Here is a 15,456-nt window from a genome sequence, read left to right as displayed (position 1 = left end):
TTAATATTATATTATGCATTTATATTATTTTATAAACACATCGAAATTAACATATTTACATGTTTTTTTTTCTTTCTGAGTATTGATGCAGTGACACAATTTTGCATCGTGATTATGCAATGACGTCACCGCGCAATGACATCGCGTCATTTAGCAACTTTTAGCAACAAATCAATCTTCCTTTAGCAACTTCCCCTGAAAATTAGTTGGCAACACTGATTTCATTGAGACCCTTTATTTTTTTCCATATTTGCAGGAAGTGCACTACAACATCAGTCAGTAAGGTTTTTAGAGCTTTATAAATGAAAACCTTTTTTACGGTCACTATTGTGACCGGTGGGATTAAACGGGTTAATTTAAACACCTCAATTTTAACGCGACAGAAATGCACAAGCGCTAATCACACGCGTCTACTAGAAGAAAGCGGAGCGGGACCACCTTAAAAACAAAAGCGGTAATGGACATCAAAGGCGTTTAAAGCTCTTCCTCCAGTTCCAGTGCATCGCATTCGCTGGATAACATGCAGACGGCAGTGACGCAAGGGCTGCGTTGGACAAGCGACTCGGTGCACGCTGACTGCTGAGCACAGAGAAACCTGCTGCTGCTGCTGCTTTTCGACCAAAACATCGAAGAGCAGGAGCCATTTGTCTGTTGAGATCCTCGCAGGTTTTTGCTGGAGCTATGGTTTAGGCTGATAACGGGTAAGGATGGGTTCTTGATAACAAAAGCCTGCATGAACGGATTGCAGTTTCAATCCTATTATATAAACAATGCATGTAAATTATTATTAGATTTAAGAATATATACATGATCTAATTGAGAACTACATGTGTGTTGGCAACAAAATTCCAGGACAAAACTGCCCATTTGTTGGCTTGAGGGTCTTTTTGGTGCAGATTTTAACCCCTGCTTCACTGGAAGCAGCGTGTAAAGAGACACTTTAAAGGCATTTGATGCAATGCGACGTGATGAAGCAGCTCAAGTCTGGAATTGGCGGCTGAATGCATCGTTGTGTATTTTACAGTCACGGATCTGCATGAACACTATGGCTGCAGTGGTGAATTATTCTCCGCCGTGGTGGGTTAACCTTTTCCATCGCCTCCCGCACTTCAACCTACAGTTTCAGCTGACCAGCAGCGATTTCCGCCCGGAGGACTCGGAATATCAAAAGGTAGGTCGAGTTCAAGTGCTACGTGATTTGGAAATCCGAGCCAACATCGAGATCGATCTGTGCTTGCGGAGCGGCAACATCAAAGGATGTTCTCCAGCATGACGTCACCCTCTGAAGGTTTTTACTGCAGTGTGACAACTAGTTAAGGTTTTGAGATACTAGTTGGTGAGTTATAGCATTCAGAGTGTCACATATTCCATAAGTTGACAGCTAAATGATGATAATTATGAATAACAAACACAAAATGTGGAATACATGCACCATTTTGATAATACATTGGTGAGCTGTCCTAGAATAGTCAATGATAATGCGGTCTGACGGTACCTGTCAATTTAAAACGGTATAAACAACAACCTTTTTTCTTTTCTTTTCTTTTTCTTTTTTTGTTGGTTAGTAGTACTGTTGACCCAGTAGCTTCATTAGTACTAAGCAGCCTAAACTATCCAGAAAATCCATGCTGGTCAAGCTGGGACGTTTTTTTTATTATTATTATTTTTTTTTTTACACCTAAAGAGTGGCATTGATTTGTAATCAGTTTTAATGACTTCACCATCACACCAAGCTCCTCATGTTGCACACGAGAACAGACTGTCCAATCAATGAGCAGTTACTGTCCAGAAATGATGTTATGCTTAGGAGCCGTGTGGAGATTTGTGTATTTACCCACCCACAGAAATGGATAACAACACACTGTAAGAGACATTATGTGCCTTTGCATATATAATGCATTTCTCCATGCAGAGGCATCCAGGATTGCTGTTGTATCTCAGTTGCAGGCTTGCAGCATCATTAAGGGAATGCTGCCTAAAATTGGAAAAGCAACCTGTCTGTCAGTATGGTTCTTGGTGTAAACATCCAATTAGATGTTTTAACATTGTCTAAGCAGGTCTGCTCTGTGCATTGGTGTTGTGTATTGTGTCAGCATTACATCACACTATCAGAATGGTATAAACATGTTTCTTAGGCTTAGCACTATTGTATTTTGAATGTTCTTTAAAGCTTATGTAAGCTCTGTAGCATGTTAATATGGAAATGATTCAGTATTTGGTTGAGGCAATGTAGCTTAATAAATGATCTGTTTTTAACCTTATATTTTCAATATTTATGTTGTTAATCCTATGAAATACCTTAAAAGGGTGATATTTTTTATTTATTATTATTGAATTAATATTTATTTTTTACTTTTTTCTTTGTTATTATTATATTTTTTAACTATAATTTCAACCAAACAGCCATTGTTGCCAGGTAGATCCAAAATGTACATGCAAATCGAGTTTAAAATAATAAAGGCATGTTTGAAAATGATATTTCATAATTTTCTTTTTATAATGTGCACCAGTATAACAAGGCAGTATTTACTTGCATTTAGTTTTTATAAAATGCAGAGAATTCCGCAGCATTTTGGAGCGATGAATCAAATGAATCGGTTTAAGAATTCATGAATCATTTAATTGAAATAGACAGTTTGAAGTGATTCATGGAAATGAACCGAGTTTACCAACTTTAATGCAATTTTACTGCTTACATTTGAATAAAAAATTAATGCTAATGCTTTTAAAGCATTTCAACACTCATACCTGCGAGACAATGACAATACTAGTTTGAAAAAACAGTATCTAGGAAACTTAATGGCCAAACAAAAAGAACATTAAAATCATTGTGAAAGTTGCTTAATTGTACTTTTTACAGTCACAAATGAAGCTGAAGTATAAACAGGGGTTGGTTTTAAACAGTCTAGATGATTGGAGGAATGTGGCTTACATCACCAGAGAGAAGTCTATAATTTTATTCAAAGATTGGAGTTAGGATATTTTGATTAAAAAAAAAGCACAAGTTCAAAAGAAAATGAAAAAATAAAACACATGCATGAATGAATTGTATGCAGTAAGATCAATAAAACGCATTTCAAAAATAGGTAGATTGAATTTTCATTTAATGCAAACTTTAATAAACTAATCATAAATGTTTTGTGGATATTCTATACATTGCCCAGCACTGGTATTACCAGCTGACACCATTATTGTACCATGGTGCTGCCACGGTATTTTTATTAAAAAATTTTCTCACTGTTTTAAGTTTTGGAGTTTCAGACAGAGATGACGGCCATGGAGACACTTTTTAAGTTCATATGTCAAGAAGTGCTGTTTACTATCCACTTCATAAAATAAGACTATTTTGTCAAAGAAGCCATTCTCCAGAGGACCAGTAGGAAATGGCATCCAGCTGTGTGAAATTGCAGCCATGGTTGCCTTTGCTCACTAGCTATAGCGGTCACTGACCACATCCAGAGCTCTCCAATGCTGTATGGTAAAAATGGCCAACAACAGTCACTTGTTTCCAAAAAAGAACATTGCGATGAATGAAACTCAAGGCTGCGGTAATAGAAATTGATCTCCCATGTTCAAACATTGTGGTGTGGAGAGATCAGATGAGTGTAATACAATACTGCTATCGTTAATTTGAGTTCATTTAGAGACATCAGCTCATTAATTACAGCAGATTCGGTTGGATAAGATTTCAAAAGCTCTCGGCATTCATTTTTGTTGTGAATAGTTTTCCAAGGTCAAGAGACATATTATAAGTGATTGCATTCAACTGAAACCGGTGTGCTTATGTGTCAATAAGGCCTGGTTTATGCTTGGAGATGAGCTTGGCCTAGTTGGTTGGCTTGTTGGATCCTAGGTCACAGGAAAGCCACGGGGTATGTGGGGGTAAATCTGTATGAGATGAGGTCATGACAAGCCCTTGGGTCTGTCTGGTCTGGCAGAGCAGAAGGGAAGAGAGTGAGGGAGGGTGAGGAGAGGAAGAGGAGGGGGCTGGGTGTTGTTATTCTCTTTTAAATAAAAGATGAATGCACCCCTTTCTGTGGGCTTCTCTGAAAATGGGGTTTAATCCCTAATGCATCCCAGAGTGCTTTGCAGGCATCCTTTTGTCAAATGGACACATAGTCTTTATGCTGGTACCCCCTCGCTCTCATTCTCACACTCTCATATATGCATGCTGGGACATATTGGGGTCTGACTCTGCACTCATTCACACAGACACTACTATGCCAGTACAATGGAATGCTCACCAAGGCTACATTTATTTGATCAAAAATACAGTGAAAACGGTAATATTGTGAAATATTATTACAGTTTAAATGAACTGTTTTCTATTTTAATATATTTACTTATTAATATATCTAAGATATTATATATCTTATTTATTATTGTAAAAAAAAAGACCCCAAGCTTTTGAACTGTAAATGTGTATATATTATAGAATAATGAGGAGTGTCAGGTAAAAAAAGGCACTTTTTACTTTTTTACTTTTTTGCAATTCACATAAATAGTCCTGCAATGTGAAAAGAAATAAAAGTACAAATATTCTACATAATCTGTCAGTGGTGGAAATGGCCAGAATTCACTTGGGGTAACATTTAGATGACCTTTCAGATTTATTTAATTATAAAAACCTTTATAATCTATAATAACATTAAACCTATTTCATGTTTCCTCTAGGGATATGCCGGTATCAAATTTTCATGTTGCGATTAATTGCTAATGCTTTTATCACGGTATGCGGTATTATCACGATATTGAAATTTAGTTTAAAAAAGTGCTGTCATAATACAGTATAACAGGTTTAATAAAATTTTTCTTATAACAAAAATAACTGTACATTTAAATGCAATAAAGCAATGCACGCATCTTTCATGCAGCATACGGCGGTGTTGTGCATTTTGACCAGTTGATGGGAAAAGTATTCTTAAAATTCATTCAAAATTAGGAATAATTTGTAATATATAATTATTCACGGTATTTAGAAGTGCCCACGATAACAATATCGTGCATATTCATTACCGTGATATATCGCATTACCGAATACCGGCACAAGTCTAGTTTCCTCTAAACCATTTTTTTTCCGATATCAAGATCAAAGGCACCCTGTGCAATTATATTTATAAACGTTTAATTTTTTTTTTTATTATAACAATAGATTCAATTAGAATAATAAGACACAATCAGGAAGCATGAGATACCAATCAAATAAAATCAGTATCAATAAAATTAATCCTTGCACTACAGAGGTGAAACACAAAGGTGGCATTTAGGTATATTTACAGAATGTTTAATGAGGCTCAGAGGTGGCATGAATTTAAGTCACTTAATATTAACTTATTGTTTATTAACTGTTTTATAAAATCAATATCACATTTGCGAACTCCCTTTATAATCATTAAAATGCTGTCACTCATCTTAGTTCATTGCGACCTCACAAACTTCCGTTGTAATCAGTGAAGCTCTCTACACTGTACAATAAAATTCTTAATTACATCTCTTTTATTACTCTGTTTGCTATAATAAGAGGATTCGATTTTCGGCAAAAATCACGGTTCCAGTTGGAACTGGAACTCCATCCCCCCGCGTTCCCCCCCATTTCCAGCCCTTATTAATACGAGCCGAGGTCATAAAAACTGAATGTTAAATAACTATACAATAATTTTAAAATGCTATATAAAATAGTTAAAGTTTTAGCTGGAATATAAAGTGTCTTTTCAAACAGACACCTTTGTAAACAGATTTTTCAACTGAAGCAGCAGTCCAGCTCTACTTGCTTTTAAATGGGACAAAGATGGCACACATGCTCCCATATGAACACATAGCCAGTGCAATTTCAGCAATATTCAGCCCCCAAGGCCTCAACCACCCTCAAAACTGTGCTTACATCCTGGCACCGAGAAGAAGACATACATATGCACTTTTGGATAGAAAACATCTGTGCGGTGGAGGGTTCGCTTGGAACTCAGGGCACTCAGCACAATAGTTTGTCTGGATCTGGCCCACCAGTAGCTGCCAAAACATGTCAGCACTTTGTCCTCCTCTTTTCTCTGTACTTTAATGCCACATGGACCTCATCCACAACCACACTGGGTGTCCTTATGTCTTTCTTTTGAGAAGATAATAGTGATTGTCTGATTTACTAATGATTTGTTCTTTTGAATCGGTTCTTTTGAATGAATCAGTCAAATTGGTTCACAAAGTGTATGTAATTCGCTTGACTTCGAGAGCTTCGTTTGGGAGTTAAATTAAAGCGGATATCTCTTTGGATTTGAGACTTTAGTCTTTGCAAATTTACAGATCTTCTTTATGCACCAAGAGCTTGTAACACTCCAAAGAGAAAGGAAAAAATGAAATCGCATCATATGACCCCTTTAATACAACAAATAACACAACTTTTTACAATCTGTGTAACTTAATTGAGAACATGGATATAAACATTAGAATTTAACTAAATATTTAGGACCGTTTCACAACAACAGAATAGCGTAGCCACAGGGACTTCTGGGAATACTGTTGAAGGGATAATTTACCCAAAAATATTTTTGTCCATACAGTGAAAATCATTGGGGTCCAAAACAACACTGGTTCTCACTAACATTCATTGCATTTCATTAAAAAAAACAACAACAAAAAAACATAAATGATATATTTAAATATTATGTAAATCATTATGTAAATCATGTTTATTTTATATTCAAGGATCTCAACATTTATATGCATGCGCTGAAATGTTTTATTTAATTTTTTTAACCATTATTTTAATCAAGCCAATAGGGGTCGGCAACCTTTTCGGCATTACTTTTTCTGGTTAACCACTGTGCCACTGTGTGTTTTTTTTTTTTTACTTTTCAAAAGTTTCTTGAATAACAGATATACAGTGTGACCGTACTGAACATCAGTTTTTTTTCTCAGCAGGGAATGTTGGAATAATTAAAAGCATATTGGGCAGGAAAGGGGCCCAGCTGGCAGGAAGTCACGAGTAGTGGCGATGAAACGATTTACACCAGAACACTGCGCTGTACACACACACAAACACACGGACTAATGACACAAACACTGAGCTGAGAGGAAAAAGCCATTGCGCTTAAACAACTGATTACTGTTTTAACTTAACCATTATCCTCTCAGTACAGATGGGGGTAATATGGTGATTTAAGTGTGGTTTTGTCAATAGTAGTGTGTGCTACAACATATTACTGAGTAAAATCTGTTGTTACTGACCAGATCCTAAAGATCTACATGAAGATCTGCAAGATTTACATGCACATTAATGAAAGGATCTGGCGTTGCTGTTTGGATGAAGTTGGGGTTCCACATTTTTTAAAAAAATGGTGTATTGTATCAGTTCAATGGAAAGCACAATTGAATTTAGTTTAGTAGTTGTTGACAGATATGTTTTTATGTGCATATGTAATACACTGCTAGGGCTGGGTATCGATTCAGATGTTTCGATTCGATTTCGATTCGCAAGCTCTCGATTCGATTCTCGATTTTTTTTTATTACATTCAGTGAATATAGTTTTAATACAAATGCTATTGATATTTCTAAAAAATGAACAGTAAACATCAGAAAAAAAAAAAAAATAGTGTATTATATCTGTTCGATAGACAGCAAAATTTAATTTAGTATAGTAGTTTATTTTAGTAGTGGTCGACTGATTATTATTATTTTTTTTTAATCATCATCTGCTGAAATGCCATTCTCGTGAAAACGAGTACGACAGTTAACTGAAGCTAGAAATTATGGTTTATAAAGTTTTAAATATGGATAATAGAGTCATGTGGAGTACTTTAATGAATGGATGCACTTTATTTTGCTTCAAAATCTTGACCACCATTCACTGCCATTTTAAAGCTTGGAAGAGCGTACACCTAGGATGGCTTGAGGGTAGTTTTCATCTTTGGGTGAACTATCCCAGTAAGTAAATATAAATACAAAGTACTGTAAGTATACTTTAAAGTGCAAAAATAAACTAATTGTACATAAAATTGCTTTGTTTTACAAACATGTTATGCATTTGTCAAGACCTGATATAGATTGTGGGACTGACACAAAGGGAAATTTCATGAAAGTTTTGTTGTTGATAATATTGCACATCCGCTTATATTTACCAATTTTGCTGCTTGAAAATAATTACAGAACAAATTTGACTTTAAAAAATATTTATATATTCTGCACGCACATTCATAAACTATTCAGGTTTGGTTTTAAGGCATTCCTGTAATTAGATAATGCCAACTTCCTGCCATCCTGCTCTTTATTGCTATAGGGTCAGCCCAATACAAACTTAAGCTCAGTCTCTTCCTTTCTGTGTGTCTCTGAGGGCTGGTAATAAGATAATTACATTTGAGAGTTAAGACTCCCTCCCCCATTCTCAACTTCTCCTGGATTTTTTCGTCTAGTCTCTTCTCTTTGGTGTTGATTGCTGCGTAGTCTCCTTTTGTGATCACATATAAATCTGTTGCCTAAACTACATCACATGTCCACGAAATCTCAGCTTTGTAAACTTGGGTTAGTTTTATATAAACTATAGAGGTCTATGATGTATCCTCATTGAGATTTGAAATCTAATTGTGTGTGTGTGTGTGTGTGTGTGTGTGTGTGTGTTTGAGCTGATAATTAATCCTCTCTAATCTCTTAACGGTTGCTGTCATTGGTGACTGACTCAAATGAGCTTTGACACATCAACACAAAAGCTGACATCAACTTGCTCACAGGTCCCTCAATCTCAGACGACTAGGGATGGATATTAATGTGAAAATCTCATGACACCAGTTTTAAGCCATAACACAATATCTCAGCCCACTCAAGATAACAGTGAGTGTGCAAGTTGAACTTTAAGGGTGAGAATGTCATCGTGTCGCTGCTGTTTTAGTGACACTGGTGATCGTGCTGTGATGAGCGTCAGCACAGGGGTGTACATATATCAGACTGGGTCACTCTGGGCATTTGAGGACAAATTGGTGATCTTGCTCTATTTCAAAAACCTGAGCTTGTGATTATCAGCTGTTTGGTGATTCTGCATTTCCTTTTATACCCTGAACTCAGTAAGGTCTTTCAGTAAGGTTTTTAGAACAGAGGTGTTATCAACATTTTTGAGGCGTCTGAATGAATAGTGTGTGTGTGTATGAATTATATTATTTTATGATTAACAGAAACTGGGAGTGCCAATATAGATAAATGAAATAACCACAAATTTAATTTTGTTATTCCAGAAGTTCAAAGAAATGCATGTTCTTCAATATGTTTTTAAGCATTACGTTAGAATGTTTGAATGAGTTAGAACATATGAATCATGATAATTAACAAATTTTAAATAATTTAAAGTCATCATGCTTTGCTATTTGCTCTAATTTTAAAAGTTATGCTTTTTTGTCATTTGTGGTGCTTGCTAAATTTGCCCTTAATTCTTGATACAATCTTAATTGATGATAAAATAAATATTTTAATTAGATCAAATGTAAAATAAATAATAACATAGTCTTACAGTAAAAGTGTTGTTGTTGTTGTGGCCATTTTTAGCGGTAGAATAATATAAGAGACTTGGGGAATCTAAACAGATTTTAAAACTTTAGGCATCATACACTTGCCGACTTTATATTTACATAGGGAAAAAATGGGAATCATACAATATAACAACTGAGGATTTTCTATGAAATCGGTCAACTCGAACCTGCAGACTGGCTCTGATTTTTGGCAACTAGTGTCATCTTGTCCAGACTGTAAATCTGGGCAAAGGTCTTGTAGTGTATTCCAGCTATTAGCAACCCTTGCCCTGGCAACAACCTAGAATGTTTTGCATGAGCAAGCATCACTCACATTGACTTCAGAAAATAAAATGTAAAAATACAATACAAATTTAGTTGATATAAAAAAAGTGTATTGCAAGAACAATGTGCTTCTTGGGTAAACAAAGGACATCCCCTATATATCCCATTAAACAAAGATATTCCAGAGGAATCTAAATATTCCCTATATTTGTATGTTAAAAAACGACTGTGATTTTGATAGGAATGTTGTTCCGAGACTTAACAAGGGATGTTGATTTATTATCATATCCTAGTACTTGGCACCATGTTGTGTGTGTGTGTGTTTATGCAGATTTGCATACAGTAGAACCTCTAAGCTTATACTCCACAGCTCTGAGACCAAAAGAAGTCTCCCATGTACAACCTGACCTACATTTGCTGCATATGGAGAAAAATCTAGATCATTCATGACACATCTGCTTCAGTTGAAGAGCTTGTGGATGTAGATCTGGATTAAACATGCAGGACTCCTAAAAGTAACTCCCATTTTATCTAAAAGGGGTGTATTTTCTATCTAGAATAGCTCCTCGCACACAAGCATAATAGTCTAAAACGATGTTACTCCAGATTACAAATAAAGACAACATGTGATACTGTACAATAACAAAAGATTTTGATTGTAAGAACCAGCTTTCAGTGGCCTCATTGTATTAATTGTTCACAGCTCAGTTACTGCTATACTAAAAACAACGAATCCTAAATGATTCTTTCTTTCTCTCTCTCTCTCTCTTTCTTTCTCTTCAGTCTGTGTTGTTGCTAGGTGCAGCAGTGTTGGTGTGTTTGGCGCTTGACCTCCTCTTCCTCCTCTTCTACTCCTTTTGGCTATGCTGCCGTCGCAGGAAGAACCAGGACTCGCCCAACGCTGACTGCTGCTGCACCGCTTGGTGCGTGATCATCGCCACGCTCGTGTGCAGGTCCGTGGTTTGCATTCTTATACACTTAAACATGAAACACTCATCACCTCACTGCCTCCACACACATATAATGTGGCAATACACATCATAAATTCCAGTTAATTGGGCATCGCTTTTGAACTTCCACACAAATAAAACTGTCAATGAAATCCATCCAGTTGGGAACATTTCGGCTCTGTTCCTAAACCTAGAGAGCTCTATTGCTGTCCACTGCCAACACAGGCAGAAATCTGAAATAGAAGCTCATAGTTGACTAATCTCAAAGGACTAGTTCCCCCAAAAATGAAACTTTACTGAAAATGTACTCACCCTCAGGCCATCCAAGATGTAGATGAGTTTGTTTTTACATTGCAATAGATTTGGAGAAATTTAGCATTACATCACTTTCTCACCAATGGATCCTCTGCAGTGAATGGGTGCCGTCAGAATGAGAGTTGATAAAAGCAATATAATAATAAACAGTTGCTTCCAGCTAAAATATGAGTCCTCTATTAATAATATCCATATACGTCGGTGCCAATAGCCTAGTGGGCAGTGCGCCGACATATAGTACCGTTGCGCTTCGGGCGTCCCGAGTTCGAGTCCCGGTTCGTGGACCTATCCCGATCCCGCCCCCCTCTCTCTCGTACTTCGCTTCCTGTCACTGCTATACTGTCCTATCAAAATAAAAATGCCAAAAATAAATCTAAAAAAAAAAAAAAAAAATCCATATATTCTCTAGTGAAAAATTTGAAATATGCACAGATCAAACACAAGCGATCTAAGCGAAGTATGTTGTTGGATTTTGATGTGAGAGGACAAGATGGGATGGGGGATGTTATTATGCAATGTGGACTTGAATTTAGGCCATAAGCAATGGTTTGAAGTGAAAAGCCTTCATGATGGATTTGTTTCTTACAAGCACGCAGCTTTTTGCTTCAAAAGATGTTAAAGGATGGGCTGAAGTCTCATGGATTGCTTGTGGATTATTGTGATGTTTTTATCAGCTGTTTGGACTCTCATTCTGACGGCACCCATTCACTGCAGAGGATCCATTGGTGAGCAAGTGATGTAATGCTACATTTCTCATTTCTTCTACATTTCTGTTCTTTTATGTTCCACAGAAATAAGAAAGTCATACAGTTTTGGAATGACATGAGGGTTAGTAAATGATGACAGAATATAAAAAAAAAACTAAAGAGCTCTCAAGTAATTGCTGTATGACACATAATTCATGTAACATATGGCAGCTTATTAAACGCCTAATGCACGCTGATGAGCGCCGCTGGCCATGATTCATATGAAATAGTAGGTGTGTGTTTCTCCTTGCGCAGTGTGGAATGGATGCTACCTCATCTGTATTTTTAGTAATAATCCCTGTCTGTATCTCAGTGACTGACTGGCAGCATCCCACACACGCTTTGCTTGGTTAACCCTTTCATTGTCCAGGATGTGTCCTGTTAGGACACTTTCACAATCCACATGCTGTCACATTTGACTGTGATAGTTAGGTGAACAAGCCTCCATCTGCTTTCTTGTCAGTTTTGATAAATCAGTTACACTACCTTAGCTGACCTTGACAATTAACCTCAACATTTTAAACAGTTTTTATAGATTCACATGGTACTGTATGTCTTTTTTTTTCTATTTGTCTAAGCTAGTAAATAGTGAAGTGTTTGTCTGCAGTGCCTGTTGTATACACTTGGTCTCTGGTGAAAATGTCTCTAATCATTCCTGTTAGATCTCTTTAAATATAGAGAGAGGTGAGTGGTCAGATCAGGCTGGCAGCCATTCCAAACTGAACCCAGAACTCAGAGGTTAAGTAGTTTAATTAAGTGTCTGCATTAGTTAGTGGTTAGAATGATGTTGGCTAAATAGGGGTCATGCGCAACAAACTTCCGTATTCTTTAAAACAGGTCACGTCGCTTCTGCTTCGGATCTTTTGTATGAACTTCGTTAAATATGGAGCTGTTTTATACCTTCAAAGGAGATACCAAAGATGAGCATAACCGATGTCCATCATGTATATAGACTGATATCTAAAAGTTTGTTTTTCTTGCTATAATTTGGACATTAAAATTGAATAAAGCACCAACAATAAAAACAACTAGCTAGGTTAACTGAGGGATTACCTTAAAAGTACATGACTATTGTGATGTGTTCATACTGCTGTTAACACTTTCTCCAAGATCTGTTTTCCGGTTTTGTCAGGTGATGTTCCATCGTCCTGCAATGACCCTGTTTAATACTACCAGCTGCTCTTTTCAGTGGTCGTGCTGTAGATATAGAGTGATTTAGTCTAGAAATAAAAGCCACACGGAAATACTGTGATATTTTAGGGGTTGAGGCTTTGCTGTAGTTGTTCACAGTATACAAAAGCCATCTAGAAAGAACTGCTTGTTGTGACATGCTTGCAGGACCTGAGATTTTGGGTTCCTTCATTTATATAAATCATAAGCCCTGATTGTACCAAAAGGATTTTACACTGTTCTGTTTTAATTAAAGATGTACATTTTTTTTTGTGCACAACCCATTGATGTGGACAACATTTTAGTGACTGATGCCATTTTAGAAATAGAAAAATATTTTTAGGCGTATTTGTCAGCCATGATTAATTTATTCCACAACTAAAAGTGTCCAATAATATGGAAGTTACTGAAATGAAGTGAGTAGTATTCAGCAGGTCATGTGACCTTGGCGGCATGAAAATACAAAAATACAAAACAAAAACTAGCTTTAAACAAATACAAAAGATTAAAAGGATCATTTAACATATTGTATTATTAACATGAATTATAATAATAATAATGTAAATCAATAATTATTAATGCCTTTGCAAGTAATCATAATGTAAATACATTTATACATTATGAAAGTAAAAGTTACTTTAATTTGTGTAAATTATAAGCCATAATTTTGCATACGAATCTTACGGTTTTGTTTTCATTAACTGTTATTCTTTATTGTTCTAATTGCTTTTAGGTTGCTTTCTTCTGTTCAGATTATTTTCTGGGCTCTCCTCCCATTTGTGGCCCCACAAGGGTCATCAGACGGTCTCCTCCCCTCTGTTCCACCCCTTCTTCTGCCTTCCCTTCCTCCTCCTTTCTCTCATCAGCACTCTCTCATCTGTCCTATATCTGACTTCATGCTCTGCCATTCTATGCTGCGATTGACAAACAAAGAAGAGATTATTTCCCTTAGAAAGAAGAACAACCAGAGAAAAGGACAATGACATCTGATTGATTGAGCGAGATGCAGATAAAGCTTAAGAGAAGAGAGCGAGTTGCGGATCAGACTGAGTGATGGGTCCATGGCAGAGATGAGAGATGTCATGCTGATATGATGGTTCAGATGGAACACATTGTGCCTCATGCATCATTAAGCACATCAAATAGTGCACACATGCACTAATGCACACACGTGCTCAGTTGGGTGACCTAAAACATTGGAGCACTCTCCTAAAACCCTAATCTCCCTAATGTTTTGTGTCTTTAGTAGCTCAATGAATGTGTTCTCATTTAGAACCATTCAAAACACTGGAACTGTTTCATTTTCATGACATTCAGTTCCTTTAAAGGAATATTTCAGTAAGAAAGTCACAATTTCACAATTCAAACCTGTATGCATTTCTTTCTTCTGTTTAACACAAAAGATGATATTTTGAAGAATGTTGATAACCAAACCAGTTTCAGTTCCCATTGACTTTTTTTTGGTCCATATAATGGAGGTCTATGGAAACCAAAACAGTTTGGTTGCCAACATTCTTCAAAATGTCTTCTTTTGTTTTCCATTGTTCCACCAAGTCATACAGGTTTTAAATGACATGAGGGTGTGTAAATGATTTTCGGGTGAACTATACTTTTAAGCTTTAACAACAGTTAAAGAAATGCTGATCACCACAAAAATAATTTTGACTCGTCCCTTACTAGTTTCTATGTTTTTTTTACATATCGAGCTTCCCCCAATGTACTAAAAGAACCATAGTCACTTAACGTTGTTTTATTTTTTTTATAATATTTTGTTAGAAAATAATCAATAAAATGATATGTTTAGTTCGGTTCATGCATCAAACAAATGAAAAATCTGATACTGAACAAATGTAATATTGTTTCACAAAATAAATAGTTTTTTGATGCTGTTGTTTTGACGTTTACTGGAAAAAATGAGAAGCAACTGATTATAAGAATTACGTTTTTTTGCATTATATGTGTGTGTATGATTTTGTCCTGGGCTAAAGAGATTCACTGCAGATAAAAATATTTTCTTCCTCTCTGTATAGCATTCTCTCTTTTTCCCTCTGTCGCCCTCATATCAGCCCCCCTCCCCTGCGCTGCCCCCTCAGTGCCTTGGAGATGTTGCCATAGCAACAGAATCAGATTTTGAACACTGAAGCTGCGAGATGAATAATGCACTGCAGGTCTCTCTGACAGTGTGTGTGTGTGGGCACTGTGTATATGTGTGCTATAGCCGCATAGAGTCGTTATTTAATATCTCTTATCTAACACTGCCAGATTCTCACAAAGATGTGTCTGTTTGTATCTTTATGTATTTGTGTCCACTGTTTAATTGAGAGTAAGTTTGTCTTTATAGATAGGTTTATAGATACTGCCTTGGCTCAGTAATTGAGCCGTCAAGCCAGAATCGATTCTATTTAAAGCAGCCGGGACTCATAAAAAGTAATGGCTTATTTTCCACAACAATGACATTTACCTGAGTTGATCTTATTAAGGTTGAAATCTGAGGTGGTTTGTCCCGA

General features: G+C 36.3%; 1 protein-coding gene across 2 annotated transcripts in view; it reads left to right on the top strand.

Annotated features, from left to right (window-relative positions):
- The first annotated feature begins 403 nt into the window (after window positions 1-403).
- LOC107758886 (protein tweety homolog 3-like) overlaps window positions 404-15,456 on the top strand; it is a 33,960-nt gene continuing 18,907 nt past the window's right edge. Inside the window, exons 1-3 of one of the 2 annotated variants that reach the window (XM_016576714.1) lie at window positions 404-701; window positions 1,025-1,171; window positions 10,552-10,721. In XM_016576714.1, coding sequence (XP_016432200.1) covers window positions 1,037-1,171; window positions 10,552-10,721 — 305 coding nt within the window. In that variant the 5' untranslated portion in view covers window positions 404-701; window positions 1,025-1,036. The remainder of the gene's footprint in view (window positions 702-1,024; window positions 1,172-10,551; window positions 10,722-15,456) is intronic. The other variant, XM_016576715.1, reaches the window with a different exon arrangement.

The sequence above is a fragment of the Sinocyclocheilus rhinocerous genome, unplaced genomic scaffold (assembly GCF_001515625.1).
Source record: "Sinocyclocheilus rhinocerous isolate Xijiao unplaced genomic scaffold, SAMN03320098_v1.1 scaffold1435, whole genome shotgun sequence".
Classification (NCBI taxonomy): domain Eukaryota; kingdom Metazoa; phylum Chordata; class Actinopteri; order Cypriniformes; family Cyprinidae; genus Sinocyclocheilus; species Sinocyclocheilus rhinocerous.
The sequence above is the reverse complement of the archived record's forward strand: the minus strand, read 5'-3'. Positions and strand labels throughout refer to the sequence as shown.